The 27,420-nt window shown below is 41.8% G+C and overlaps 1 protein-coding gene across 1 annotated transcript in view; it reads left to right on the top strand.

The window, feature by feature from the left end:
• Col24a1 (collagen type XXIV alpha 1 chain) overlaps positions 1-27,420 on the top strand; it is a 255,521-nt gene that overhangs the window by 88,575 nt on the left and 139,526 nt on the right. Inside the window, 4 exon segments of the mRNA XM_032897221.1 lie at positions 8,790-8,843; positions 18,606-18,659; positions 20,263-20,307; positions 24,639-24,692. Coding sequence (XP_032753112.1) covers positions 8,790-8,843; positions 18,606-18,659; positions 20,263-20,307; positions 24,639-24,692 — 207 coding nt within the window.

Raw genomic sequence — 27,420 nt, 5'->3', positions numbered from 1 at the left:
AGAGAGACAGAGACACAGAGAGACAGAGAAGAGAGAGACAGACACAGACACACAGAGAGATAGACACAGACACACAGACACAGACACAGAGACACAGACACAGAGAGAGACAGACACACAGAGACACAGACACAGAGAGACACAGACACAGAGACACAGACACAGAGACAGACAGACACAGACACACAGACACAGGGACACAGACACAGAGACACAGACACAGAGACAGACAGACACAGACACAGAGACACAGGGACACAGAGAGACACGGAGAGACAGAGGGGGAGAACACTCTAGTTCTCTGTGGTGAGCACGCTACAACCCCAGTACTTAGGAGGTTTGGAAAAGATTATGGAGCTACATGTTGAACTGTTGTCTCAAGACCACTTCAAGAAACATGGAAGCGAAGTCGATGGGCACTGAATTGAACACAACCTTAGATTCTGGGCTACTGGGGGCAATGTATTTAATGGCTATGTAGTCTGGTCTCATACTGTAATTCTTACTTCTGGAAAGGAAGAGGCTTGCTTACAGTCTCAGTTTTCTAGTGAGCTTTCCAAACAGATTTCTGCCACGAGTAGTCGCAGATTCCGATTCTTTTATACCTGGTGCAGGGAAACACATCTTAGAAGCTGGTACAGAGGAGGAGTTCTGTGGCAGCTAAGCATGTTAGCGAGGACAGCCTTCTCCCTGGAGGAGCGTTGATAAAGGTGTAGAGGACTGAGTTTGAACTTGCCTCATCTCCTGGCACCTCGTTCTTCCTACTCTAAGAGGCCACATCCTGGCAATGTACACACCCTCGTCACCAGAGCAGATAGTGTCCTGAATTCTATGCTATTTGGAAGCTAACGAGTTAGCCAGATGACTCAGCGAGGCTGGTAAAAGACACAAGAGTCTCCAGAGACCAACGGTGGGTCATGTCATTGACAGCTCTTCCTACAGTCACCAGGTCTGTACTGATTCACTGAGGCAATGTGCTCACGGGGTGGCAGGAAGATGCAGACACTGGCGCCTGAGGTGGGCTGTGTAAAGAAGAGGACTACAGAGCTTAGGAAACTACACTTAGTATACGGGGAACCATAAGCGAGAGTACGGGCCAGAAAGTAGCAATCTTTATTGTCTTGAGCGCTAAGTCTATTGTGCGGTGAAGCAGACAGAGTTTACCCAAGTCTCTACATAGTTATGCTGGAATGGTGGATTTCAGAACCTCATTTGCATAATGTACAGAGACGCAAAAAGTAAGGATGAATTACCTCATTCAATTAAGTGTTAAATGCTGGAGGAATGGAGTTGGTTAAAGTACATCTATCTCCCTCCATGAAAGCACATCTTACTGGAACAGAGAAATGTCCTCTTGATTGTAACATAGCGGACCTGATACTAAGTAACCCTGTGATGGAGGACCTGATACAAAGTAACCACTATGATGGCTATTCCTGGTTGGCATTGGCTATTCCCAGTTGTCAATCTGACCACGTCCAGAACTAACTAAACCCAAGTGACTGGGCACACCTAGGAGGGATTTTAATTAGTTAAATCACTTGCAGTGAAAAGACCCACTTTAATCCAGATCTTTTGAGGTGGGAAGATCCACCTTCGAGCTGCACCACACCTGCAGCCTCTATAAAGCACACGGAAGAAGGAGGCTGGTGGCTCTCGCCTCCTCTGCGTGTTTTCGTTCTTGCTAGTGTGCCCACTCATTCATTGGCACTAAAGCCCACTTCTTCAGGATTCTAGCATGTACTGAAGACCAGCCAACATCATGGACTGAAGAACGACCAACAGATCTTCCATTGGTAGATGGCCATGGTCGGATTACAGCCTGTAAGTCACCCTGACAAACCCCATGTTAACAAACTTCTGCAAGATGTAAAGATCACACCGCCAGAGCTCCCCAAGGCAGACTCCGAAAGGCATCCTGGACTACATGGCATTGTGTTGGCAGTATATTGTATGACTGCAGGACCCAGAGCAGGTATATTCTTCTCTATGAGGCCTGAATGTATAATGCAACAAAGAAATAAGCTTGTTTGAGAAAGAGAATGAGAGAGAATGCTAGGCTGTAGGCCCTGGGTTCATAACTCTGTATCCAGAAGAACAGTGGACTTCAGGCACCTGTGTGTTCTTTCCAGCCTCGTGAATGTGCTTCTTGGTCACCCTCACCCCATCTGCCACTAAAATATACAGGCACAAAGGAGGCTTTCTTTGAGATAAAGTCTATAGAACCTGTATGCACAAATCCAGGACTTTTCCTCTGGAGAACACTCAATGCCCAGAACAGTGCCTAGTACATTCAATGGTGTTAGGTAGGTCAACTGATATTCATCAATGAAAACAGCCAGAGGAATCCATAATGGGCCAGGTAGATGATAGGTATTTAGTGTCTAAAAACATATTTTTCTAAACACATGAATGAACTAAGGATCATGCTGGTGTTACCTGTGAAATCACTCAAAATCCAAACTTCACCGAGTTTTGTACGGGAAGTTCTCAAGTGAGTCTTAACTTTTTTGTCAGAAGGTCTTCTAATCACATACCGGGGACCAACAGAGCATGATTATCTAAACCGTCCAATCCTAGCTGTCTCCTTGCCAGCTTTAGTGAGTCATAATTGATATATAACAAACGGAATATGTTTATGTTATTCAATTCAACTTGTTTTCTTGGTGCAGCGTCTCCTGTAGCCTAGGCTGGCACCGCATCCCACAATGTAACTAAGAACAACCCCAAACCCCACATCTTCCTGTCTCTACCTCCCAACTGCTGAGGTTAGATCCACGTACCACCGTACTTCAGAAACTACAGTTTAATTTTTGACATATGAATAAACTGTGCAAGCGTCAAAGCCAAGTGAGCGATGATGTAATCAACCCAGATCTCTCAGTGCCCTTGTTTACTCTGTAGCCCTTGTCTGTCCTCCCCTTCCCACCCCAACAGCGTACTACGCTCTAACTGCTTTTTGTCTCTATTGATCGTTGAAGCCTGAATATCAAATAACAGAATTGTCTGCTTTAAAATTGTAAGTTTGGTCTAGCTTTGCAGAGTGGACCTCCTGTCTGATCCTTTTGGTGTCTTTAAGGGTGATATCAGAGATGCGGGAACGCTATGTGGAGCTGGGGAACGTGTTGCATCATAAGGACTTGCATCGTCTCTTGTTTGAGGACTCTCTCTGCCTGGCATTCCTGATGCCAAACATATGGGAGTCAGCTGCGGTGTGCTTTCTGCTCAAATACATGGGATTGCTCAAAGGGAAAATCTATGGAGAGGAGTGATCAGTTGCAAAACTTTTCAAAAATATAATGAGATCAATCTGGGTTTGGAGGTGCTATTTTTTTTTTTTTTTTTTGCTCTTAAACAGCAAGGAGGGGATGAAAGGGAACCAGTGCTCTCAATGGGGTCTTCACACCGCGTTTCTCTTGGCAGAAGCTCGCGTTTTCTGCACGTGGCTTTCCCTGAAGATAGGGAAGCCCCTTGGTCAGCAGTAGCTCCCTGCTCTGTGTTTGAGTTTGGTTCCTACAGTTTACTGGGAAAACAACTTTATTACTTTTGCCCTTTCAAATATTTTTGTTGGCGGTTAACTCTTTTGGGAGGCTTATTCTCATTCAGAAAAAGTCAAACTTATTCTTCCTTTTAATAATATTGCTTTCCTTCTGGACTCGCCATATTGCTGGTATGGTGTCTCTTTCCTAAAAGGCACAAGGAGCAAAATCCTATGGCTGGAGCCTGGGTCTCAAATCCGTCCTCATAGAACCCACTCTCCTGCAGGGTGTTCTCTTTCTTGCTTGAGTAGGTAAAACTGCAATCCTTTCCATCCAAACTGTGCTAAGTTTTTCTTTTTGCATTTATTTTTAGATGAGGGATGACTTTTGAAACTCTGTAACAACACAACTATCTAGAATAGAATGAGTGGAGCTGTAGTTAGTGTGGTTGTAGCTGATAAGGCACTTCAGCCAGCCCGCCTAGCTTACTTTATAAGCTCCAGGCCAGTAAGAAATCCTGTCTCAAAGGAAAACAAGGCAGAAGGCACCTGAGGAAGGACTTGCAAAGATGTCCACTACCACAGACACATGCATAACCATGTGTTTACACCAACACACAAAAGAGGGTTCATTTTTAATTTGGCCATCAGTTCAGGCTATTAAACATTTCATTTAATTAATGCACTCTATACCAAATAATAGACTAGGCTTTCCCTAACTTCCATGTACAAATTCATAATCTGCATGGTGCTTTTATCAATTGTATTTTGGGCTATTTCTTTAAATAAAAGACTGCATTCATCTCTACTAATTTTGGATTTCAAAGCTACTCAGAGGAAGACTACAGTCCAAATCATACTGTGGTTCTATGTATTTAAGTTCAACAATTAAACATTTTTCAGTGACCATTAAGTAGCCTAACTATCATCTAGAACAATTTATAATATTTAAAGCTACTACAAAAAACATATCAGAACATCCCAGGTGATCCAAAACACAGACTTCATTTTCAAGCTCATATTATCAAACATGCTACTGACCTAAAACATAATTCAAATCTAAAGTCGGTTGATTTGCCCAAGGACTAATTCAGAGAGTGAATTCTGCCTCCTTTTCTAAAGATCATCACACACAGTTGCCTACCACAGAAAATAGCTACCTAGCATGCCTGCGTTGGTTACTTTTCCTGTTGCTATGATAAATACTGAGTAAAGAAACTTAAGGGAGAAAGGATTATTTGGGCTCCCAGTTCAAGGATAAGTGCATCACGGCAGAGAAGCCCTGGCAGCAGAAGCTGATGGCCACATTGCATCTGCAGAGGCAGAAAATCTTTGTGCTTAGCTAGCTTCCTCTCTTTATGCAAGCCTAGGGAATGGTGTCGCCCACAGTGTGCAAGCCTAGGGAATGGTGTTGCCTACCGTGTAAGTGGTTCTCTCCACCTCAGTTAACCTAATTAAGACAATCCTTCATAGTCATGCCCAGAGGCTAACTTAAATATCCCTCACAGGTGTGCTTGCTGTCTCCTGGGTGATTCTAGATCCTATGAAATTAATTATGAATGTCATCTATCACAGTACCCAATAACAATTTATTAAATAACAACAAAAAAGATTTATTAAATTATATAATTGATATGTGGCAAAAATTAAAGTATTAAACTGAATATTTTTACTTATGAATAATTTGTCATATCATTATTAAGTCAAAACAACAGATATAGCTATCAAAGCCAGGAATTGCATCTTTATAATTTTTAATTTTTTATCTTTTTCTTCTATTATTCTTGCCCCTTTCCTCCATAGGAAGTCTCTGAAACATTTTTTGTTATTCTACATTAATTCACATTTTCCAAAGTATTTGTATAAATGACTCATAGTCTGGCCTTTTCACGTAGTATACGACACTTGTGGTTCATGCAGTTTGTTCCATCTTGCAACTGATTTTCATTAATTCAGCCATTATATTTACCTTTTTGTTTGTTGTTTACCCATTTGCAATTTTAGTTGGATGAAATATAGATCTCCGTTAAAAACTGAAATATATTAGTCTCATTGGAAAGCTACTCAAAATACCAGTGTGTGCCATAAAATACCATATATTTACCTTCTTAGGAAACTAGTTTTTTGAGCTTTTGGCTACCACTAAATAAGAAGGCAGTATTTCACTTTTATGATTTCCTAGGAACCAAATGCAATCTGCTAGTGCCTTGGTTCCCAGGTTTTGTTATAAAAATGCATGTGAATTAGTCTCCAGCCTTTAGTGATTAGAGAATAATAAAACTCTGTTTTTACTGGAGAGAACACTGAATCACTCTCTCTGTACAGCAAACAGATGTGAAGGCTCTGAATAGAAGACACATTTGCACTTATTATTTTTTTAAAGCTACCTCATTTTTCTGCTTCTCAGTAACAAATTGTGATCTGACTTTCTGTTAAGAAAGCACCAGAAGTCAGGCTCCTTTCCTCCTCCTCCTCCTCCTCCTCCTCCTCCTCCTCCTCCTCCTCCTCCTCCCTCTCTCCCTCCTCCTCCTCCTCCCCTCTTCCTCTTCCTCCTCTTCCTCCCCTCCTCCTCTTTCTCCCTCCTCCCTCCTCCTCTTCTTTCTCATCTCCTCCTCCATCTTCCTCCTCCTCCTCTCCCCCCTCCTCTTTCCTCCTCCTCCCCTCTCTCTTCTTTTCTCATCTTCCTCCTCATCATGCTCCATCCCTCCTCCTTTCCTCCTCCCCCTCCTGGCTAGGTTCAAGAACTGTGATATGATGACTTAACTGACACAGTGAGGCTCTTTGTGGGAGAAGCTCTTTGTCACTGTTATTTAAACTATAAAGCATTGAATATTCTGGACATCTCTTTACCAGATTTTTATTTTTACTTCACTTACTGAAGATTTTGCCTGCCAATGTGATTTTTAAAATGAAAAAGTCTTGGCCTTAAGAATATACTGTAACTTTTTAGCATGTAAACTCTCTGACATTTCAGTGCTTGGCACATATATCCGTGTACCATCATTGGCTTTACAGATTGGGCAGTAAATTTAAACATTAAATGGAAAATTCCTCTCTGCAGATCATCATTAAAACTCAGGTGACCCAGTTAACTGCGGTTTTTTTCTATTTTAGAATGTAGTATTTAAATGAAAGGGTCTCTACTTGGAAGTAATCCAGCTATGAATATTTAAAATATTGAAAATGTTCATTGGCCAAGTTTCTAAGCTAACCCATGTGGGAAGGACATAGAATTTTTCCTTTTAATAACTGTGCAGATGTACTTCAGAGATCTTCAATAAGCTTTTAATTTTGAAACGTTTTACTTCTTTTGGTAACTTTTGCTCCGTTCCCTTCGTCTGTGGCGCGTTGCATCTATTTTCATGTATCCTGTTGATATTTGGAGTCACAAAAGATGCAAGTGTTCACATACATCAGACATCCATGTTTAACTAGAATTGCCTGGTTTCTGTTACTGTTTCATTGTAAAAACAAGCCACAGTCACAAGAGACTGTTCAGACATATCCCCTGTAAGTGCTGGAAGGCGAAGGCAGCATTGCTTGTGGCCACCCAACCCCTTCTTGAGTCTTGCTTTTGTTTTCAAACGTGGGGTTTCTTTCCGTGTATAAGTTCATTCTCCATCCTTCACCCCCTTCTAATTCAGCTGAGGAAGCACAAAGCTATCTGACTTTACAGCCTCTCCCACAGTCTGCGCTGATCATAGTCTCATGGTGTAGTGTTCTATGGTCCTTGATTTGTGTTCTTCTTGAAAACTGCTAGTCACACGCCGGAGTCCTGACCAGACTGAGGTTTGTTCTGGCAAGTCAGCACACGTCGTCGTATACTCCTCCACCTGCAGGCACATGTCTTACCCGTCTGTGGGGGTGCATGTGAGGTGTTACTACAGGCTTTGGGGAAGGCTGGAGTGCCCTCACCTACTATTTGGAAGAAAGCTGTACAGAATGTAAACACAGGCAAATGAATGCTTAATCGTTGGTTTTTCATGAGTTACCTTCCATTTATCCTGTACTTATAACATATAATATATATATATATATATATATATATATATATATATATATAATATTAAAGTTGATTTGTTTGAACCTAAAATTTATACATATTTATTGTGGTTAAGCTTATTCCACTTTTTCTCCCCTTGAGAAAAAAATCCTTTCTCTCCATATTTGGTTTGTGAGCTCCTATCCAAGCACCTTAAGAGTTATCTTCTTTAATTACTCTAGCTTCAATGTTTGTGATGGCTTTCTTGATGGCTGGTATGCTAAGGTGTTCTGGGGTCATCTGGAAAATGGACGATTCATGAATGTATCCATGAGGGTGCTCTCAGCCAGTGTTCTCACTGGTCGTAAATGAGGACCAAGGTTCCGCAAATTAGCCACAGGACATGCTGTCCTCCTTTTCAAAAGAAATAAGTCAGCCACTCGACAACAGCAGCAACAACAAAAGTCTTTAAAGTAATTGCTACAAACCAGATGTCGTCATACTTGCTGGGGAGTATGACACTGGAAAACACATGAAGTACAACCAAGGAGTTTACAGTCTGACAGAAAAATAAAACAAGACAAAGCACTGTGCTAAGTTGCTTTGTGGTGTCAGAGTTTTAAGAGAAGAAAAGGAAGCATTTAAAGGTGAGGTGTAAAGCCCTTCTGCTTGGAGCTCCAGGTAATATTCATTCAAGTAGTGAACGTTGGGGAAGAGGAGAATGGTGGGCAAGAGACGGAGGTCAGCTACTCAGTGTTTCAACATGAACTAGAAGACAAGTCTATTACTTCAAGGCCATTGTGACTTTTCCTCCAAGTAAATATAAAGTATTCAGGAGAGAAGACTTGAAGACATTAGATGAATTTTCTTTTATATATGCATGAAATAAATATCAGGTAAAACGGATTCCTACTGACCAGTAAAACAGTCACTAAATCTGTGTTAACTATCTCAGAACCCTTGGCAACCAGCCTGGTAGGAAGTCCTTTAGGTTCACTGCCCTGTCTGTCTTTTGACACAAACATCTTCAACATATTTTTCTCCACATAATCCATATTTTAAATCTGGAATTCAAATTACTAGGGCATACATTTCTTTTCTTCACACGACGTGGTTCACAGGATCATTCATAAAGTAAATGCTCTTTTTAGAACACCAGTTTCCTTTATCCCACTATGGAACAATTGTGTAATAGTCATTTACATCGAATTCTGAAGAAAGTAAATTGTCTTAACTGGGCCAAGGATACAGACAAGAGGTTTTAATAGGCTTATAGATTTAAGGTAAATTTGCTGTGGAATAAACTCTCTACCTTTTTATGTCTACTAGGGTTTTCCAGGAGACATTGGGATTCCTGGACAAAATGGACCTGAAGGACCAAAGGTAAAAAAACAAATAAAAACCATACTGAATGTAGATATCTAGAATGTTCTCATTTAAATTCTTAATACATGTAGAAAAAGACCAGAATTACCAGGAATTAGTAGACATCCTGAGTTCAGAATCCAGTCAGTTTTAAATGGTTTTCTGAATTTCTTGTAGGCATTAGAGGGGTAATATTTGAAAATCATAGATATATCACTCCAAAGGATTTTTCTAAAGGAGAGAAAAAATAATAAGAACAATTCTTTAACGCCATAGTAGACAGTAAGTGGGAGAAGGATTTCTGACTGCTGGAACATCTTAACACTGATTAAAATCAAGCCCATTGTTACAGTAAAATGACATGCATGCTGTCCCAGAGCCTTGATGTAAACAAGGAAACCTGAACAACGTCACACGTTGACTGCTGATCTGTGTTTGCACGAGGAAGTCAGCATCAAAAGTTTCAGTATCAAGACATGGCCCCAGATGGCCATGCAGACTGGGCATCATAAGTAGACAGGCGTTAGAAATAAAACCCGTGAGGGAGTTAATGAATTCTATCTCCATGGGAAGGTGTTAGTGTTGAGTAGAAAGACAGGAGGAGACATCAGGACAGGGAAGGGAAGACATTGATAACAGCTACACCTATCAGTGCACGGTGCTGTCTGGTCACACACACACACACACAAACACAAAAACATTTAGAAATATGGAAGATATGTACATAGTGTGTGTAACATAGAGCACATGTGTGGGTTTTCACAACGAGGTGATTATACATGTGCATGTGTATATGTATATATGGAACTGTACTTGCCACAAAGCCACAGCCAGAGCTTGAGCCCCTTAATCTTACATGGTGGAAGGAGAGAGATGATCACCTCAAGTTTCCCTCCACCATCCAGATGCTTTGATCACAGCATCTATGCCCAAAGTCACAATAAAGGATTTTGAAAATGTAGAAAGAGATATAAAGGAAAAGAAACATAGTAGCAAAAGGGTTCTGGGTAATGAGCTGGAAAGATGGCTCAGTAGTTGGTCTAGAGCAGATACTGCTCTTTTTTTTTTTTTAATTTTTTTTATTAATTTTTGTTTATTAGTAGAGTGTAGCTGTTTTGAGATGCACCAGAAGAGGGCACCAGATCCCTATAAAGATGGCTCAGACCAGGAAGAAGTTAAAGGAAAAGAAAGGAACTACAAAATCTGGGTAATGAGCTGGAAAGATGGCTCAGTACTTGGTCTAGAGCAGATACTGCTCTTATAGACTCAAGTTTGACCCCCCCAAACCCATATCAACTAACCCGCAGCCACCTGTAACGCTAGCTCCAGAGGCCTAGGAAGCCTCTGGCCTCTTAGGAAACCTGCAGTCACGTGCACACACCAATACACAGACACACACGCAGTAGTAATAAATTAAATAATGAATGCAGTTGTAAGAACTAATAAGGCAGGTGCTGGGCCTGATTGTGCTTCCTTGCCCAAGCCTAGAGGTTTGGAAGACAGGGGACAGGGTTCCTCAGACTGCAGCACGGCTGTGGGTGTGGGCCTCGAGCTCTAACTGAGGATTAGGGTGAGTGTGTGAGGCTTCCTTTTAGGACAGCAGACTTACCACCCTGCACCGGATGTACTAGTGGGGATCTGCCTGGAGCAAAAGTAAAGATTTGATGTAGAACATTTATTCATTTAGCAAATATTTATCAGGTGACTCCCAAGTGGGAGCCACTGTGCCAGACCCTAGATGGAATGGCCTAATCTGTGTTTTCAAGAACTTTACAGGCTGAGGGCTGGAGAGAGAGCACACGAGTAAAGTACCGGATGCACCATGAAAGGATTAGAATTCAGGTCTCAACAGCCACAGAAAAGGCTGGGGTGTGACAGACACGGGAATACCTGGGCTCACTTTCCAGTCATTCCAAACACCTGCACCTTCACACGCCCCCAGAGAAATGTACAGCGCCTGCAAGGATGGAAACTCTTCTCACGATAATGATTAATGCGCACGGTGGAGGGGGCGCACGGTGGAGGGGGCGCACGGTGGAGGGACGGTGGGGGGCGCACGGTGGAGGGGCACGGTGGGGCGCACGGTGGAGAGGGGCGACGGTGGAGGGGGGGCGACGGAGGGGGCGCAGTGGAGGGGCGCGACGGTGGAGGGGGCGCACGGTGGAGGGGGCGCACGGTTGTCAGAAAGGTAACACGCGGCCTGACAGGATGACTGAGGAGCAGCTGTGAAGCAGACAAGTGGGCTGTGTGACATTCAGGGAAGGGAAACTTGTGAGGGAATGGAGCCGTGGGTATTTGGAAAGTATTGAAACTAAATGTCACTCACGGCCCATCTGAAACTCAAATGTTAACTGTGCCTCGTGTGTTTTACCTGGCAAGCTCACCTGCCACCCACCGCCGCCCCTGGGCGGTCATGTTTCACTCTCTTTCCGCCCGCGGCTGTGAAGTTTGCCTCTGCCCATACGTGGTCCACATATGCTTTGCATCAAACCCGCTCTGGAGTCCTGAGCAGCCTTGTGCCATCAATTATAACCTTTTACCGTCTCTCCTGACTCAAACTTTCCTCTTTTCTTTTTTCGAAGCCGTTTTCGCTGCCAGTGTTGTAGCTTAGGCCCTCTTCCTTTTTATTCGGGATTAGTGTGTGAGACCTCCAGTTACTCTCCCTGCCTCCATTCTGGCATTCCTTCAACCCCACAGAGACGATGCCAAAGGAAAAGGCTCTGTGGGAAGTATACATCTCAGGCTGCCATGCTTGTGCTCAGGTCCTTAGGATCTGCGCAGTGCATCCCCATGAAAACATGCGCGTCTTTACATTTAACACATGGTCCTCTGGGCTCTAACCATCTCCTGACTCCACAGCTCGCACTCATGCTCACCGTCCCCTTTCATAGGCTCCGCTCTAGCCGGACTCTATAGATTAACACCATGCTGTGCCTGTTCAAACCTCCCAGCTTCTCAGATGCATTTCTTTTACGAGGATGTAACCTTCTTTCCTATACTTCTCATCAGCCAGTCGTACCTGGGTATCACACACAACACTGTCCAAGTTTCCTTAACATCTAATTTAATTTTCCCGTGTCCCTGAAAAACCTCTATTAAACAATTATCTCCATATATTAAACCTGTTTTTTTTGTTTTTTTGTTTTTTTTACGTATGTCTGCCTCTCTGCTAGACTACAAGGTCTTTGAGAAAAGAGATAAATTTGTTTTAAATGTATTACAGTGACCGGAATAAAATGCTAGGAATTTCACAACAGGAACTAGAAGAAATGCACTGGCTGGATGATATATTGACTAGATATGGATAAAAATTACTTCGAAGATGTAAAAAAATCAACATGATAACTTGATAAGGAGGGTGATGGGAGAGAGAGACTTTGATTTAATACAACGTATTGACCTCTAATGGGAAAAATAGAGAGAACTTGGGAGAATTTGCAGATCTGCATGAGTGTGATAGGATACTTATTTTGACACATAAAAATAATAGCCATCAGTAAACTAAGATAAAATGTAGAAATGAGAAAGGAGGAAACACGTACAGTACAGAGAATGGTGTTACATGTCTCCAGTCTGCTCCAGCCTTGACCTGCTTTGTTTGTTCACTCACTCAATGCTTCACTCATTCAACCTACATCGCATTGCTTTCTGTGTTATGTCAGGTGCTACTGGTAAAATAATAACCATTGTGTAAGAAGTATTAACCTCTGTGGGTGGTGTTCTAGTTTGACACGAAATATAAATAGTTATAGAAAACTATAAGTACAGTATAAAAGGACGATAGGGGCTGGAGAAATAGGTCACTGGTTAGCAGAGATGGCTGCATTCGAAGAGGACACAGGTTCAGTCCCCTGAACCTACATGGCAGCTCATGGTGGCCTGTAGCTGCAGTTCGGGGGAATCTTACACACTCTTCTGACCTCTGTGGGTCCTGCACACACATGGTGCGGATGAAACCATGCAGGCACACACACACACACACACACACGAACACACACACACACACACACACACACACACACACGCACACACACGCACACACACACACCATATATAGTAAACACATAAGTTGCTGGAAAGTGTTGGGAGTGCGTTGTGAGAGCCTCGAGAATTGAGCAACAGATTTGAAGTCTTTGGGAATCAGGAAGCAATGGTTGACTTTGATGTGCCAGGAGGTGCACCATGCTTGGTGGAGAGTCATATTACATTTCACTGTGATGGAATAGAAAAGCCTTAAAGTCAGCTGACCTTTTTAATATGGTTGCCATGGTGATCTTAAGATCTCTTTGAGGTCATTATTTTAGTATTACAACTGAAAGATTTAAAGTAGAAGCTGGAGAGATGGCTCCACAGGTAAGAGCCCTGCTGCTCTTGTAGAGAACCCAGGTTCAATCCCCAGCACACACATTGGGTGGCTTATACCCACTGGTCACAAATTCAGAGACGTCCATGCCCCCTTCTGGCCTCCCTTGGAAGCTTGTGCAAATGGTGCATATACAGGTAATCAGGCTTATACACTCACAAATAAAAATGTTTAAAGTAACTTTTAAAATAATGTTAAAAATGGGGCGATGGGCCTTCTGGTTGGCTCAGCAGGGAAAGCACCAGCTACCACACCTGAAGACCCCAGACCAATCTCACACTGGAACTCACAGAGTGAAAGGACAGGAGACCCCAGACCAATCTCACACTGGAACTCACAGAGTGCAGATTTCCAAGGCCGATCTTCAGGTTTCTACATGAACATCTTAGCATACGTGTGTGTGTGTGTGTGTGTGTGTGACTGTGCAATACACACACACACACACACACACACACACACACACACCTTTTTAAAAAGTTGAGTAAAAAGCCTGAAAGCCAGATACTTTAACAAATACCAGTTGTTAAATCGACAACAGATCACGACTGCTTCTTGGAGTGCATTCTTCTAAAATTATCTCATCAATAGGCGCTTATAGATACAGTCATAACAATAACGTGGACCAATTTATTTTATGTAGATGGCTAGAGTTTAAAGCAACTTTTAGGAGAAACTATTTTATCAAAAGGATTGGAGAAGGTAACGGTGAGAGCATGACTTTGTGCTTTAAGAATGAGAGGTCTGATTTTGCCTGGGTCTTTCTCATTTGTCTTGAACTTGTTTCGAGGCAGGAGAAACAAAGCCAACTGTACTTATGCCATGTATGTGATATGATTCTTCGGCAATGTGCACTGTATCCTAGACACATCCTTAGACTTAGTTTTATTGCACGTCTTGCTTAGGAAGCAGGAATAATGCTAATTACTAGAGCCATACCGACACAATCGCCAATCACTAGGTCAGGGCTGGGGAGGTGGCTCGGTGGGGATGAGCATTTGCCATTCTTGTAGAGGACCCAGATTTTGTTCCCAGCACCCACATGGTGGCTCAAAGCCATCTGTAACTCTAGTTCTAGGGGACACCCTCTTGTGTCCTTGGTGGGTACCAGATACATACACTGTCTGACTACATACGTGTAGGCAAGCACCTACACACATGAAATAAACATAAACACATTTTTTAAAAGAAAACCATGCACACTGCGTTCGAAAAGAAATGGCTGCACTGGGTTCAATAAAAGGGAGGATTCTTTCCAGGCAAAATCTCTGCAAAAGCCTTTCATCTTCTGTTCGTTTTCTGCCAGTTGACTGAAAACCTCAAACCAGGATTGCAAACTTGTGTCCTTTATGGTTCTACTGACTGTGGAGTTCCGTGTGTGTATCTGTATACAGATACAAACATTCTTCAGTAAGCCTTTCTGAGAGACACTCAATTTGGCAAGCTGCTTTCAAGAACACCATAAACATCAGCAAAACCACATCCTCCGCTGGTTGCTGAAGAAAGTACGAGTACCCAGTAAATATTCTCTGCTCTCTGGTAAACAGAGGGATACCGTGTTTGCTGCTCCAGTGGCTTGTGTTGCTGCTTTGTCTATGGAATTGGGAATGCTGAAACCAGCTGTCACTATGTCTTGTATTACAGTCCCGGGAAGCCTACAGAGAAAACCTAGCATCTGTGAGGTTTTGTTGAGTAATACATGGAAACAGTTCTTGCCCTGACTGACTCCAACATGTCATATGTTAATCTGTATAGGGGGAAACCAACTTAGCAAGAAAAGGATGCATGACTCTAGATCATTCTCCTAGACGACTTTCCGTCCACTAAGTCAAGGTTTTATATGCATATTTACTGTATTAACAGTTCTGTTCTCTAGGCTGTGTCAGCTGAGAAATATTTATTGAGTTTGTATAGTGGATAAAGTTTTTCTGTATTATCACTTGTAATATATTAAGCGGTAACTAGAAAATGAGATTAAGACATAGTCTTCTCTGTACTAGGAATTTATAATCCTATAAAAAAAAACATGTCTTCCACGTGGGAAACGTTAAAAGCATAATTATTAGGCGGCAGAGGATAAGCGGATAGCTGAGAGTTTTAGAGGAGAGACTAGTTGGCGTGGCCATATTTCTTGGAGATTTCACAGACAAATTGGGATTTGAACTGAATTGTTGAACTGTATTTTGATGCTAATTCCACTGCCCCAAGGACAGCTGCCTAGTCACCTCTCAGGACTCAGGTGACTTCACCAGAACCTTCTCCCCATTGAATTTGTAAATACAGGATACAGGGAAATACAGGATAGAAGGAGGCCTGTCATTGGAGGAGAAGGAAGGATGGGTGGGAGAGAAGTTTGAGGGAAGACAGGAGGGAGAGGGCGAGAAGCCATGGCAGGTGACGTTAAGATTCTGCTCTGTGTATTTACAGGTTGTTATTAATGTTCTTAAGGGATGGATGGTACTGGGCTCTGTATGTTTAGGTGGGCAATTATATCTTACCAATTGGATCTAAGGTTACTGTGTTGTGTGTTCTTTCATGTGCAGATTTAAGTGTAATGGAGTGTGGGGCGGCTGGTCTAGGCCGACACAGAATTGGAATGTGTGCTTCTGACAAGATGTCCAGCAGATATCGTGGGGCACTGCAGTGCCGGAGCTAGTGGGGGATAAAAGACAACCGTATTTTTTTATTTTTTATATTTTTACAACACTGAATGGGTTAGGGTTAGTCAAGTGGAGCGTCTGTAAAATAAAAGCAGTACAGAAAGAGATCTGTCCGACTCCAGGAGGTCAAGAAGCCAATTGCGAGAGATATTAAATATAAAAATATAAGGTTGAAGCATGGAAACCACAATCCCAACAAACCTGCAGGAAAGTGATGTGTGTGTCTCACACATGTGTGTGCACGCAAGCATGTGCGTTTGTGCAAAACACACAACCTAAAGTGTCTTCCTAATGTCTTCATCGGTGTGTAGTAAGTATTGTAATATTTAATATGTGTGTGCTTGTTGTTCAGGGCAGATCTCCAGACCTTTTTCATCTTGCTCGTTTAAAATGCCCACTAAAAAGCATCCCCTGATTGTATCTCTGCCAGACAAGGCCAATTTACTATGACCCTCTACGGTTTTGTGTACTTTATATACCTTATGTAAGTTGAGTCCTGCAGAATTTGCTGTTTTGTGCCTGGCTAGTTGCATTAGCATAATGTCTTCAAGGTTTATCCATCTTGAAGCCCATGACATCGGTTCCTTCCTTTTAAAGCTAAAAGCTGCATCATCTGTATATAACGCACTTTTCTCTACTCGCTCATCAATGGACAATAGAGTAACCAGACTCTATTGTAAATAATGTGTCATCAGATATAGACGTGCAGATCTCTGGGAGTCTGTTTACAGTTCCTTTTTAAAATATGTATTTATTATGTATACAGCATACATAATAGCAGCTTTCCGCCTGCAAGCCAGAAGAGGGCACCCGATCTCATTACAGATGGTTGTGAGCCACCTTGTGGTGACTGGGAACTGAACTCAAGACCTCTGGAAGAACAGACAGTGCTGGTAACCTCTGAGCCATCTCTCCAGCCCCTGTTTACAATTCTTTTGAATGTATACCCGGAATCATTTGCCCAAATCGTAGTGGGCTGTGTGGAGTTTTGAGTTGAGCAGTAGGAGTCCCTTACACATTTTGATTTCAATGCAACATTGGGTGCGTGGTTTGCAGACGTTTCCTCCCACCCTGCAGGCTGCCCTCTGGGCGTATGGCTCATGTCCTTCTTGGCACGCAAGCTCTCGGTGTGAGGTCATTTTACTCCCTCATTTGTACTCCCATTGTTTCTGTTTTGATGGCAATGGCACCAGTAGCATTTTGACATTTTCCCATATTTCCTTCTGTATGAACTGTGGTTTGAGATCTCATATTCAAGTCTAATCCATTTTAACCTGTTGAAGTAAGAGATTAAAGGGGCAGGGGAATTCAGTTTCATCCTAAATGACCAGTTTGCGATATGCTTTAAGGTCAGCAAGCAGGACAACTCCAGCTCCATGTTTCTTTCCAAGACTTTGTGCTGTTGGGATCCTTTGTGGTTCTGTACGAGTTTTAGGTTTTTTCCATGTTTCTACCAAAGACAACTCTGGAGTTTTACAGTGAAGCATTGAAGGTGCCGGTCTCCTTCTGTATCCTGGGCATGTTAACAATATTAGCGTTCCAACCCATCTACACGCAATGTCTCTTACTTTATCTGGGCGTCCTTACTGGTTCTTCCGCAGTTTCACTGAGGTTGGAAACTGGGAGAGGGGAGTCTGTCCTTTGCTCACTGCTAAACCAATCTCTGCCTCTAGGGAAGTTGAAGAAGTTGACGAAATCCAGTCTCTGTTGCACATCTACCACTACAGTCAGGGTTAGAGACCTTTAACCTCCAAACTGCAAGGTCAAGAGGGGAAGAAATGTTTCCTTGGAGGAAATTAAGGTCATTTTTTGTCATAAATGGATCAATGTGTAAAAGTTGCTTTACTGGCCTGAGTGCTGTAGTTTCTTGAGTGATAATATTCACGTCTCTCACTTGCAGAGATGCACACTGGAGCTAAGCAGCCAGTTTCCATTTCTTCCTCGAATCAAAGCATCGTCAGGAAAGAGCAAGATCTGTAGAAAGATCTCGTATGTCTTGTCACTGATAAATCCCAAAACTGAAAGTGCAAGTCACCAGGGGACATCTATTCTTTAATGCCATGGAGTTATTTGCTACGATTAAAACAGATTTAAAAAGAAATAAACTCTTAATTGTGACAAAAACATTGTAACGATCATGCAAAATAAACTTAGGAAGGTTGTGCATAAAACTCTTCTGAGACATTGCACATTTCCAACAGAACCACCAATAAAATGCCAAGTCAAATGGCTGTTGGATGGTGTTTGATGAACAGGAGATCAGCTGTACAGTTTATTTTGAACAAGTTTTCACCTAGTGAGCAATCACCTTTTAAAAATGTTTTAGTGTTAACAGAAGAATTTAATAGTCTTTAAAAATCCAGGTGATAAGGTTCATTTATTATGCAAATTACCCTTATTTTAGCAACGTGTATGGTGGAGATGAAGGACCCTTTATATGAATAACACATGCCACCCTCTACCCTTCTCTCAAAAGACGTCTGGAATGCTTTATGCACAGAATAACAACAGCTTTGCCAATTGCTTTAAATAAAAAGAATTGTCCTAAAAGATGTCTGAAAGTTGAAAAATAGCAAAAAATTATTTGAAACCTGGCATCTTCTAGATATTTTGTAGTTTTGCTTACCTTCAGTCTCATCTTATTTTGATGTCTTAATTAGAAGTGGTACCCAACAGTATTCCCATCTCTCTGGTAATGCTGGCTGATAAAAGTGTATCAGTGTATGATTACCATCTTTTATATTTGTGTTGCTTTCATAGGGACATCTTGGAAGCAGAGGGCCCCCTGGGCCTCCAGGTCTCAAAGGAACTCAGGTATGGAGGAAATTCATGTCCAGTCAGCAAATTTTTAGTTGGAATTTCCCTGTTTACTTTTGTGATGCTTCAGTTTTTGCCTAACGAAAAGAATTTCCTTAGCGTGAACGATTTTCTCTGTAAAAGATTTCAAGTTATTTACATTGGCACCTATGGGTGGAATTTGGAATCACTTTACAGAGTTCTGAGCTCTTTGGTGATTTATTTCAGTAGTCGCCAATGAAGTGTTGAAGAATCTGAAACCAGAATGAAACATATGCACTAGAACTCATGTTTACTGCCTATGACTATTTTATATTTGTGAATGAATAAATTATATTTAGTTGGCTTGTCAATCGAACAAAATGTCTGTTTATCAAATATATAAGGCCTATGGGGCTAAGGAGGTCTATACATGCAGTCAAGAGTGGTAACACAAACTAATAATATCAATCATTCACTTAAAGGTGAGAAAATCAACACATATCATAAACATGTTTGTAAATGGAGCACACTTGCTTTTTATTTCTCCTTGGAAAATAATGCCTAGAACTTGGTTTTCTTTGATTATGTTTATCTCTGTTCTCTTTCCACTATTCGGTCTTGACTCTTACAAAAACATACCGGATTTTTACATTTTGTGACATTGTAGCTAATTTGACTAAAAATTAGTGAAGAATACAGCGTTGGACAGTAAGCCTCATCTGACTAAGATCTAGTGTGCTCTGAAAGCTACACTCAGACAGGATAGGATTTACTTTTGTGTATCAAGAGTTGCAGACAAAACTAAAGTGTACAAACAAACTCGTGCCTTTAGCCAGGTGTGGCAGCACCACCAAAATCCCACCCCTTGCAAAGCTGAGGCAGGAGGATCACAAATCTGAGGCAAGCCTGGGCTACAGAAGAGACTCAGTCTTAAAAGGAAGGAGGAAGAGGAGGAGGAGGAGGAGGAGGAGGAGGAGGAGGAGGAGGAGGAGGAGGAGGAGGAGGAGGAGGAGGAGGAGGAGGAGGAGGAGGAGGAGGAGGAGGAGGAGGAAGGAAGAAGAAGAAGAAGAAGAAGAAGAAGAAGAAGAAGAAGAAGAAGAAGAAGAAGAAGAAGAAGAAGAAGAAGAAGAAGAAGAAGAAGAAGAAGAAGAAGAAGAAGAATGAATGAATGAATGAATGAATGAATGAATGAATGAATGAATGAATGAAGTATCGAGTGGACCTAGAGCACAGCCCGTATAAGTGATTGTTGAATATACCATGAATATGTGTGTTGATTTTCATCTGCCAAGAACAGAGCTGCATTTCTGTGTAGGCAACAAGTTAGAAATTATCCTTAGTAATCTCAGAGATTCTTAATTACTTTAATCTCCTCCACTCTAATTTCCTGTCGAATGTATGCCATCCACCAATTTAAAAAGTAACCCAATTTCACATGTTCTTTTTAAATTAAATATGGGACAATCAGCAAAATATTAAAACATGAGAAGATTGGATTCCAAACTGTAAGGGGGTTGTGGTATAACTTTTTTTTTTGTATCTCCTAACAAGCTTCAGATTGCAGAATAAATGCAACACATTAAGATTTCTGTTTTTAAACACTATTTGAAGCCATGATTTGTTCTGATTCATTTCCAAGGGAGAAGAAGGACCAATTGGACCCTTTGGAGAACTGGGATCTAGGGTAAGTATCACAAGAGTGATTCCCTAAATCCCAGAAAGGTTGTATCTGCTCCTAAGTTCAGTCTTGGGGAGAAAGCAAAAAGAACTGAGGACAAGGTTGGCCTGGGCGTAATAATGAGTTCTAGGCTAGCCTCAGGTGAACAGTAAGACCGTGTCTCAATTGGAGGGTTTGGGAAGAAGAAAAGGGAGAAATGCTGCAAATGTCTTATTATCTCAAGAAAAAAATTTAAAGGTTAAATTTTTTAATTATAAAATTAAATGGTATAATTTTGGTTAGAGAAGAGAAACTACTTTTTGTTTCATGTTTGTTGAAGAGAAATATAATATAGACACTCTCAAAATAAGTTACTTGAAATATTTTTTCTGCATGTTTTGTCTTTAAAACATAGTTTAAAAACATAGTAATAAAACATAGTAATTTAATAAAACAGTAATAGTTTGAGAATATAGTATTTCTATTAATAACAAAAGGCAAAATCTAGAACCATTATGATCTTAAAACCCCCAAAATAAAGTAAGTTGATAACTAGATATTTCTAGAGATGATTTTTCCCCAGAGCTGAGGGGTGACTCCAGGACTCTGGACATGCTAAATAAGTGCTCTGTCACCCAGCTAAATTCCCAACCCATTTATTTTATTATTAATTATCATTTCTCTTTTTCCCAGTGGTTTTATAGTCCTAGAAGTGTATGGAAATTATTAAAGGGTTCCCAGTAATGCCAAGTAAGGTGATTTTAGGAAAACTTTCTGGAAATTCCAATTTATCGATTTACCAGTATAGAAATTATGGAAACCTAGTAGGTAATTTTGCCCTAATTGTAATCAGATAGTACTGTCTTGTGATATACAGACTATTGTTCTCTAAGCTCTGGAAATAAATTTGAGTAATTTTGTATTCATAGCCAAAGCTTGCAACTGAAAGGGTTAGGATGTGTGTGTTACATTTAAGAGTCATCGAACCCATGTGAAGGATGTCTGCCTCTTTACGTGAGCCTGTCACAAATCACACACTCAAGTTTGTTTTTGTATTTAGTAAGACATTAATCAGTCACTGTGCCTATGTCTCAGAGGAACACCCACTGGTTGTTTTGAGCCAATGTCTCTTTTCACATGAAAAGGAAACATTTACTATTTTGTGAGAAAAATCTCATTACGGAAAACAATGTATCATCGAAAGGTTGTAAGTGTAGTGTCTCCAGACATACCTGTTTACAGCATCAACTGAGTACAGCATCCCATAGTTTCCCGTGGCACTTAAATGAGACGTATATTTGGAATTAAAAGCAATGTTTTCGCCATGGCACATTCCAATAAATAAAAATGTAATAAAGTGGATTTTATTTAGTTTTAATTAGTTTAATTTAGTTTTAATAAAAATGGATTGCTAAAAAAAATGGTCAGTACAAGAAAAAAATGAAATTATTTCACTCTTAGCTAAATTTCGGATCCTGTATTCAGGTGAAAGGCTGAATCAGGTTCAAAAGCAGGAGTAGGGTCAGGTCCAAATTCAGACAGACTGAAAAGGCTGGGAAGACGGATGGGCCGTCTGTCTGTCTGCTGTGTTAGCTTCCTAGGACAAAGCCCATGTGTGTCCTCTGCTGGTCAGTCCCTGACACCTGCCCAGAGCTGAGGGCAGGCTGGAGAGAGGCTGTGCCACCTCGGGGTGATATATAATTTTATGGGGTCCAGGTAAGGAAGCCCCACACTTGCCTTGTTCTATCATGCCCTTACTTCCATTTACAAAGTCTCACTTCCCAGCCAGCAGCATCTTATTTCTCTTGCTTTTTCTTCCTGATGCATAGTCTCCCAATCTGAGGGCACCCATACCTACCTCAGTGCTTTCCCATGGTTCCTCATGACTCCAAATGCCTCGCTAACAGGTGTCCAACGCCATCTTTTTGGTTATGCTCTGAATTCTATTTTATTGCCCATTTGATTCTTCTGTGTCTAAATTACAATTTTGTAACCTTCTCTCTGAAACTGTTTACTTCCGTATCATCCTCATTCTTCCGCTTTACCTTCTCCATCGCTCAAAGCAGAGAAAGTCTGGCCATTGCTGACCGTTTCACTGTACCTGTCTCAGTTTCCGTCCTTCCATTTGGACTCGGCCTTTTGCCTTGTTGTGTGAATGAATAGTCAGTCTGTTGAGCTTCCTACAGTCAGAATTTTCCACTTCACTCTTCATTTTACCCACGTCCTTTGGCGATTCAGAGAACTCTTCCCCTCGGACATGGTAATCACTTTCCCAAGGGGACCACTCTTGCCAGTACAAAGGCCTACTACTGTTTCTTCCACCTTAGAAATAAATCAGAACGTGGGGGTTTGATCTCTCTTCCAAGTGCTACTTCATCCCTCTAATCTCAGTAAAACTCCTCTCTCTGCCCTTCCACTGCTGCTTCCCTGCCCACTTGGGTCCCCGCACCTCCAGACCAACAATGGCAGACCAAGCCGGTTCTTCTGCTATTGAATCCATCCGCCATTTCCCGGTCTCCTCATCTCATAGTGGTCAACAGCCGCATCTCTGAGAACTTATGAAAACCAACTCTGTCTTCTGGAAATCATTTTATCTATACACAGGGTGAAGATCAGGAGGGCAAAAGTCCTAGGTCTCTGGTATCAACTTTCCTATTTTGTTAATCTCTTCAAATTCAATTTTAGAAAATCACACATCCCAGTGTATAAACGTCTCCTCTCTAAAAATCCTCTCTACTTCCTAGACAGGTCTTTCAGAACAGCATCTTTCCATCAGAACCGAAAACGTTACAGTTGTCAATGCAAAAACACAACCATCCCCTAAAAAGAATGAGATTTATTTTGGAGCCAAAAATGAGTGACCGTGCCCAGGAACACAGATTCTGGTTACCTTAAATACTGTGCTCCAATATAGTAACGACTTCGGGAAGCTTGTGTTGTAACAGAACACAGAAACATCTAAAGCTACCACACTCTGCAGTTACATCTGTGGGAACTTTAGTGAGATAGGTTACGTTCCGGAAAGGCCAGGAGATGGAAGCCTTAACCTCAGGTGCTATCTGACCTCATTCCTAGCCTTTCGGGTGGCAGAGATCAGCTCCCTGTACATTCTAAATTCTGTACCTAACAGTCACAGAGACATTAGGTCACACACACAGAGGAGGTCAAGGCATGGCTAATTAAGGGGACTGGAAACTGAACACAGTCCAAGCCTTCCGCAGCAGTCCACAGTGGAATCAGTTGATCAGCCTGGTGGAAGGTGCAGCTGCAGGTGCGTTTACGGAGTTCATGCTGCCTCTTCTCCTCTTCTCCCACGTTCCCTATGGGAACCATAAGCAGCTCCTGAAGCTCTGCACCATTTCTCCCAGCTGCCTCTGCTGCAGCCCTGAGCCACACCGTGGGCATTCCTCACTGGACTGTTGCAGTGGATTCCCACTTACACTCTTCCCTTCTGAAATCGCATCAAGGAGATGCATTAAACATGCCATACCGCACTTCTCAAGGCTGACCTGAGGTTTCCTGCCTCGCTCAGAATGAAAGCCAAATGACCTACTAAACGTATCAGGTGTTATGTGACCCAGCTTCCTAGTCCCCCATTCTCTCTCTTGACTTCATCTTCTTACACATCTTCTCCATTTGCATCTCCGCTCCGACTCCCCAGAGTTGCTCCAGTCTTCCCAAAGGGCGTTTGCCTGGACTGTGGTTCCTGCAATGTCCACAGAGTTTGCTCCTTTTTAAAATCTGTACTCCAGTGCCAGCTTCTCACTGACGTCTTCTTCCATAGAAACCATACGAAAACTGCAAGAGTTGATATCTCCCTTCCCTGCTTAATCTGTTGACCTCTATATCCACCACTACCTACTATAACATGTGTGTGCATGTATATATGCATATGTGATCATGATATATATCTGTTCATTATACATGTATTATGCATTTAAACTTTTTATCACCTTCACTGAAGTGTATGTTTCATGAGGGCAGATGTGTGTTCTCTCTATCCTCACAGCTCAGATGTGTGTTCTCTCTATCCTCACAGATAAGATGTGTGTTCTCTCTATCCTCACAGATCAGATGTATGTTCTCTCTATCCTCACAGATAAGATGTGTGTTCTCTCTATCCTCACAGTTCAGATGTGTGTTCTCTCTATCCTCACAGATCAGAGCTGTGCATGGCATACTGGAGATGCTCCAGTATTTGTAGTCTGGGTGGTTAATGAATACGATATGAGCATTGAATATCTTGAAGTTGTCCATATTGTAGAACAAACTGCATGTCCTAAATGTTAGGACACCTTGACACCTTTAGTAGTGATGATTATTAAATAATCGCCCTTTCTTTTTTCTCTCTCTCTTAGGGAAAACCAGGTCGAAAAGGGTATATGGGTGAACCAGGGCCAGAAGGCTTAAAGGTAAGTGCCTGATGTTTGAAAGGTTTAAAAGTTTGAAAATACAATTTTTCAAGAAGATAAATGTATGACTTATACAAGTTAAATGAACAAATTTCAACTTTTGGGGAACCAGTAAGATGCTAAACACCGTTTGAAGAGCAATTTATAAGCCACAGGGCTCCGTCTGTGTTTGTATAGGTATATAATTTAATAAAGAGACGTTACGATACATTTTATAAACGTTTGCAAATAAAATGCAAAGTAATACAAAGCGATAAATGTTATGGAACTTAATAAATAAATATTAGGGTAATGTTTGTAGATTAGATACAGAGCAATAGATATATGTGTTAATATCTCCTCACTAAGCCTGGGTTCTTTAATAAACAACTAACGCTTGGTTCACCCAAGTCTGTTCCTTACACAAGCATGGCCCAGCCTCCATCACTGTATGAAAGGATTGCTAGCCCATGGTTTCTTGCTTTACTTCCATGGTTTAGACCATCTTTACAATAGCAGACACCCAACAGCACAGAGATTCGGCGTGCGGAAGAGACCAGTTTATAGGGATTGTTAGCTTTTTGCAAACTTAAAATTTAAAACTCACAGAGGTGACAGAGTAATCTTACCAAGTTTCCCAAAATAAAGCTTACATATACTGAACACATAAATTTTTATGATGTTAAATCCTACCAAAAATAAAGCTAGACATCAAGTTTTAGATCAGTGGGGGAAGACTTAAAGCATTTTTAATTCATCACAGACCGATAGCTAAACATACTAAGAGAATGCATGTGCAGCTTTCTCCAATTATATTTTAAAAACTCCAGAAAGGTGACTTAAAACCAGAAAGTTTAAGCAATTCTCTTTGCTGGGATTAATCTCTATCCTACCAAACAGCACTGAGAAATTCAATGTTAAGCCCCAATATCCACAAAATGACCGGGTTATTGGTGAAAGGCAGCCCTCTGTGGCATCACGCCAGAAGGGCAAGCCTTTGTTTTATCAGGGAACCCCAAGAAACCCTTCCATGACTGTCCCTCCTTAACTACCCCTGTGACCTGAGCAGCTATTCCCGGGAAACACTTGGGAGTTGGTGGTGGTGCAGCAAGCTTCCACTCCACCCTGGTCTCTGTCTCTGTGTCTGTCTGGGTCTGTCTCTCTGTGTGTCTCTGTCTTTCATTCTGCTTCCCTTCCCCCTTCTCCTCTCCTCTTCCCTCACTCCCTCCCCTCCCTCACTCTCCTTTTCTGCATCCACCCACCCTTCACTGCCTGCCTTTCTCTCTTTCTTCCCCTTCCTCATCACTCCCCTTATTGAGGGTCTCCCTTTTCTAGGGGCGTCATTGGCCCATGAGGGTTGAGGGAGCAAAGGCAGTGAACGCAGGGGTTTTGATGGCTGTGAGTTTGTCAGAAGGACTACCTCAGAGACAGCTTCAGTGAGACAGCTCTATTTATTGTTCCGGGGTGTAGGGTATATAAGGGCTTTGGGGTTTATGTGTGGGGAGGGCTGATTGGTCATAGCACAGCACCTAACTATGGTACAGGTGGGAAGGGTGAGCAGGACTGAGGGGCTAAATCATGCAGCACTTGGAGGAAGCTCTGAGCAGAGTCATCCTGCAGATAAGGTCAGATGCCAGTGCTTAGAGACGCTCTCCACATAAGGTCAGTGCAGAAGGGGAAGCCATGATTTGAAAGTGAGTTCTCCATTTACACTGAGCTGTTATCAGTTTACAGCTTACTCAATTTACAGCTGACTCAGCTGTCAGGACATGGTGGACCTTAGTAACAAAGTCTTCAAATACCTTATTCTCTTCCCTCCCTCCCTCTCTCTCCCTCCCTCCCTTTATCTCTCTCTCCATCCCTCCCTATCTTCCTTCATTTCTTACTTCCTTCCTCTATTCCTTCCTCCCTTCCTTCTTTCCATGTTTCTCCCTTCTCTCCCACTTCCTACCCTTTCTCTCTTCGATCTGTGACGAGGTTTCTCTTCCCCTTAACCTTCTGAGGCTCTGAATGTGAAACCAAGACCGCAGGGCGTCTGCAAGCTAATTCAGCTCTTTGCTGTCAAACAAACTTCCTGTAGGCAACAAAAGCTCATCTCCTTTTATGGGAAAATATAATTCGATGCAGAAGGAAACAGATTAGCAAGCCAATTATTCATAGATTATTCTGCCACCCATGTCCTACAAACACTCTCCAATGAGCTCGTCAATAACGAGTACAGCACCCTACAAATGCCTCACGGTTGCTATTCACCTAAAGGTATATTAATTGAACAGAAAACCTATATAGACAATTCCTTGTGATGGCTATTAGATTTCAGTGCTTAAAATCAGATCAGTGCGACTTCGTAGACATGTAACATCACACAGATGTGAGCCATAGAGTAAAATGAAGACGGGAAAACTTCATTTTAATGATATAATTGATACAAGGTATAACAATGTTACCATTCCCATGTGTGTTCAATATTGAGACCCTTATCGAGATACTTTGTATTCCTTGTACATGATTTTGAGACCCAATATGTATTTTACACATCTGTCAACTGTAATCCATACCAGCCTAAGACGCATGTCACCAGTGGCCACCATATTGTTTAGTATCCTAGTATCTAGGTACCCTACACTTCAAGGGAATTATTTGTTTTAATTTAAAACTTAACCATCTTTTTCCCATAAAAAGAACTGCAGGTCCCTGTCACATCCACTGTGTGTGGTGTCTGGAAATCCGTCTTCTACATTCAGTTAAT

This window comes from Rattus rattus, chromosome 3, assembly GCF_011064425.1.
Source record: "Rattus rattus isolate New Zealand chromosome 3, Rrattus_CSIRO_v1, whole genome shotgun sequence".
NCBI classification, from domain to species: domain Eukaryota; kingdom Metazoa; phylum Chordata; class Mammalia; order Rodentia; family Muridae; genus Rattus; species Rattus rattus.
The sequence above is the reverse complement of the archived record's forward strand: the minus strand, read 5'-3'. Positions and strand labels throughout refer to the sequence as shown.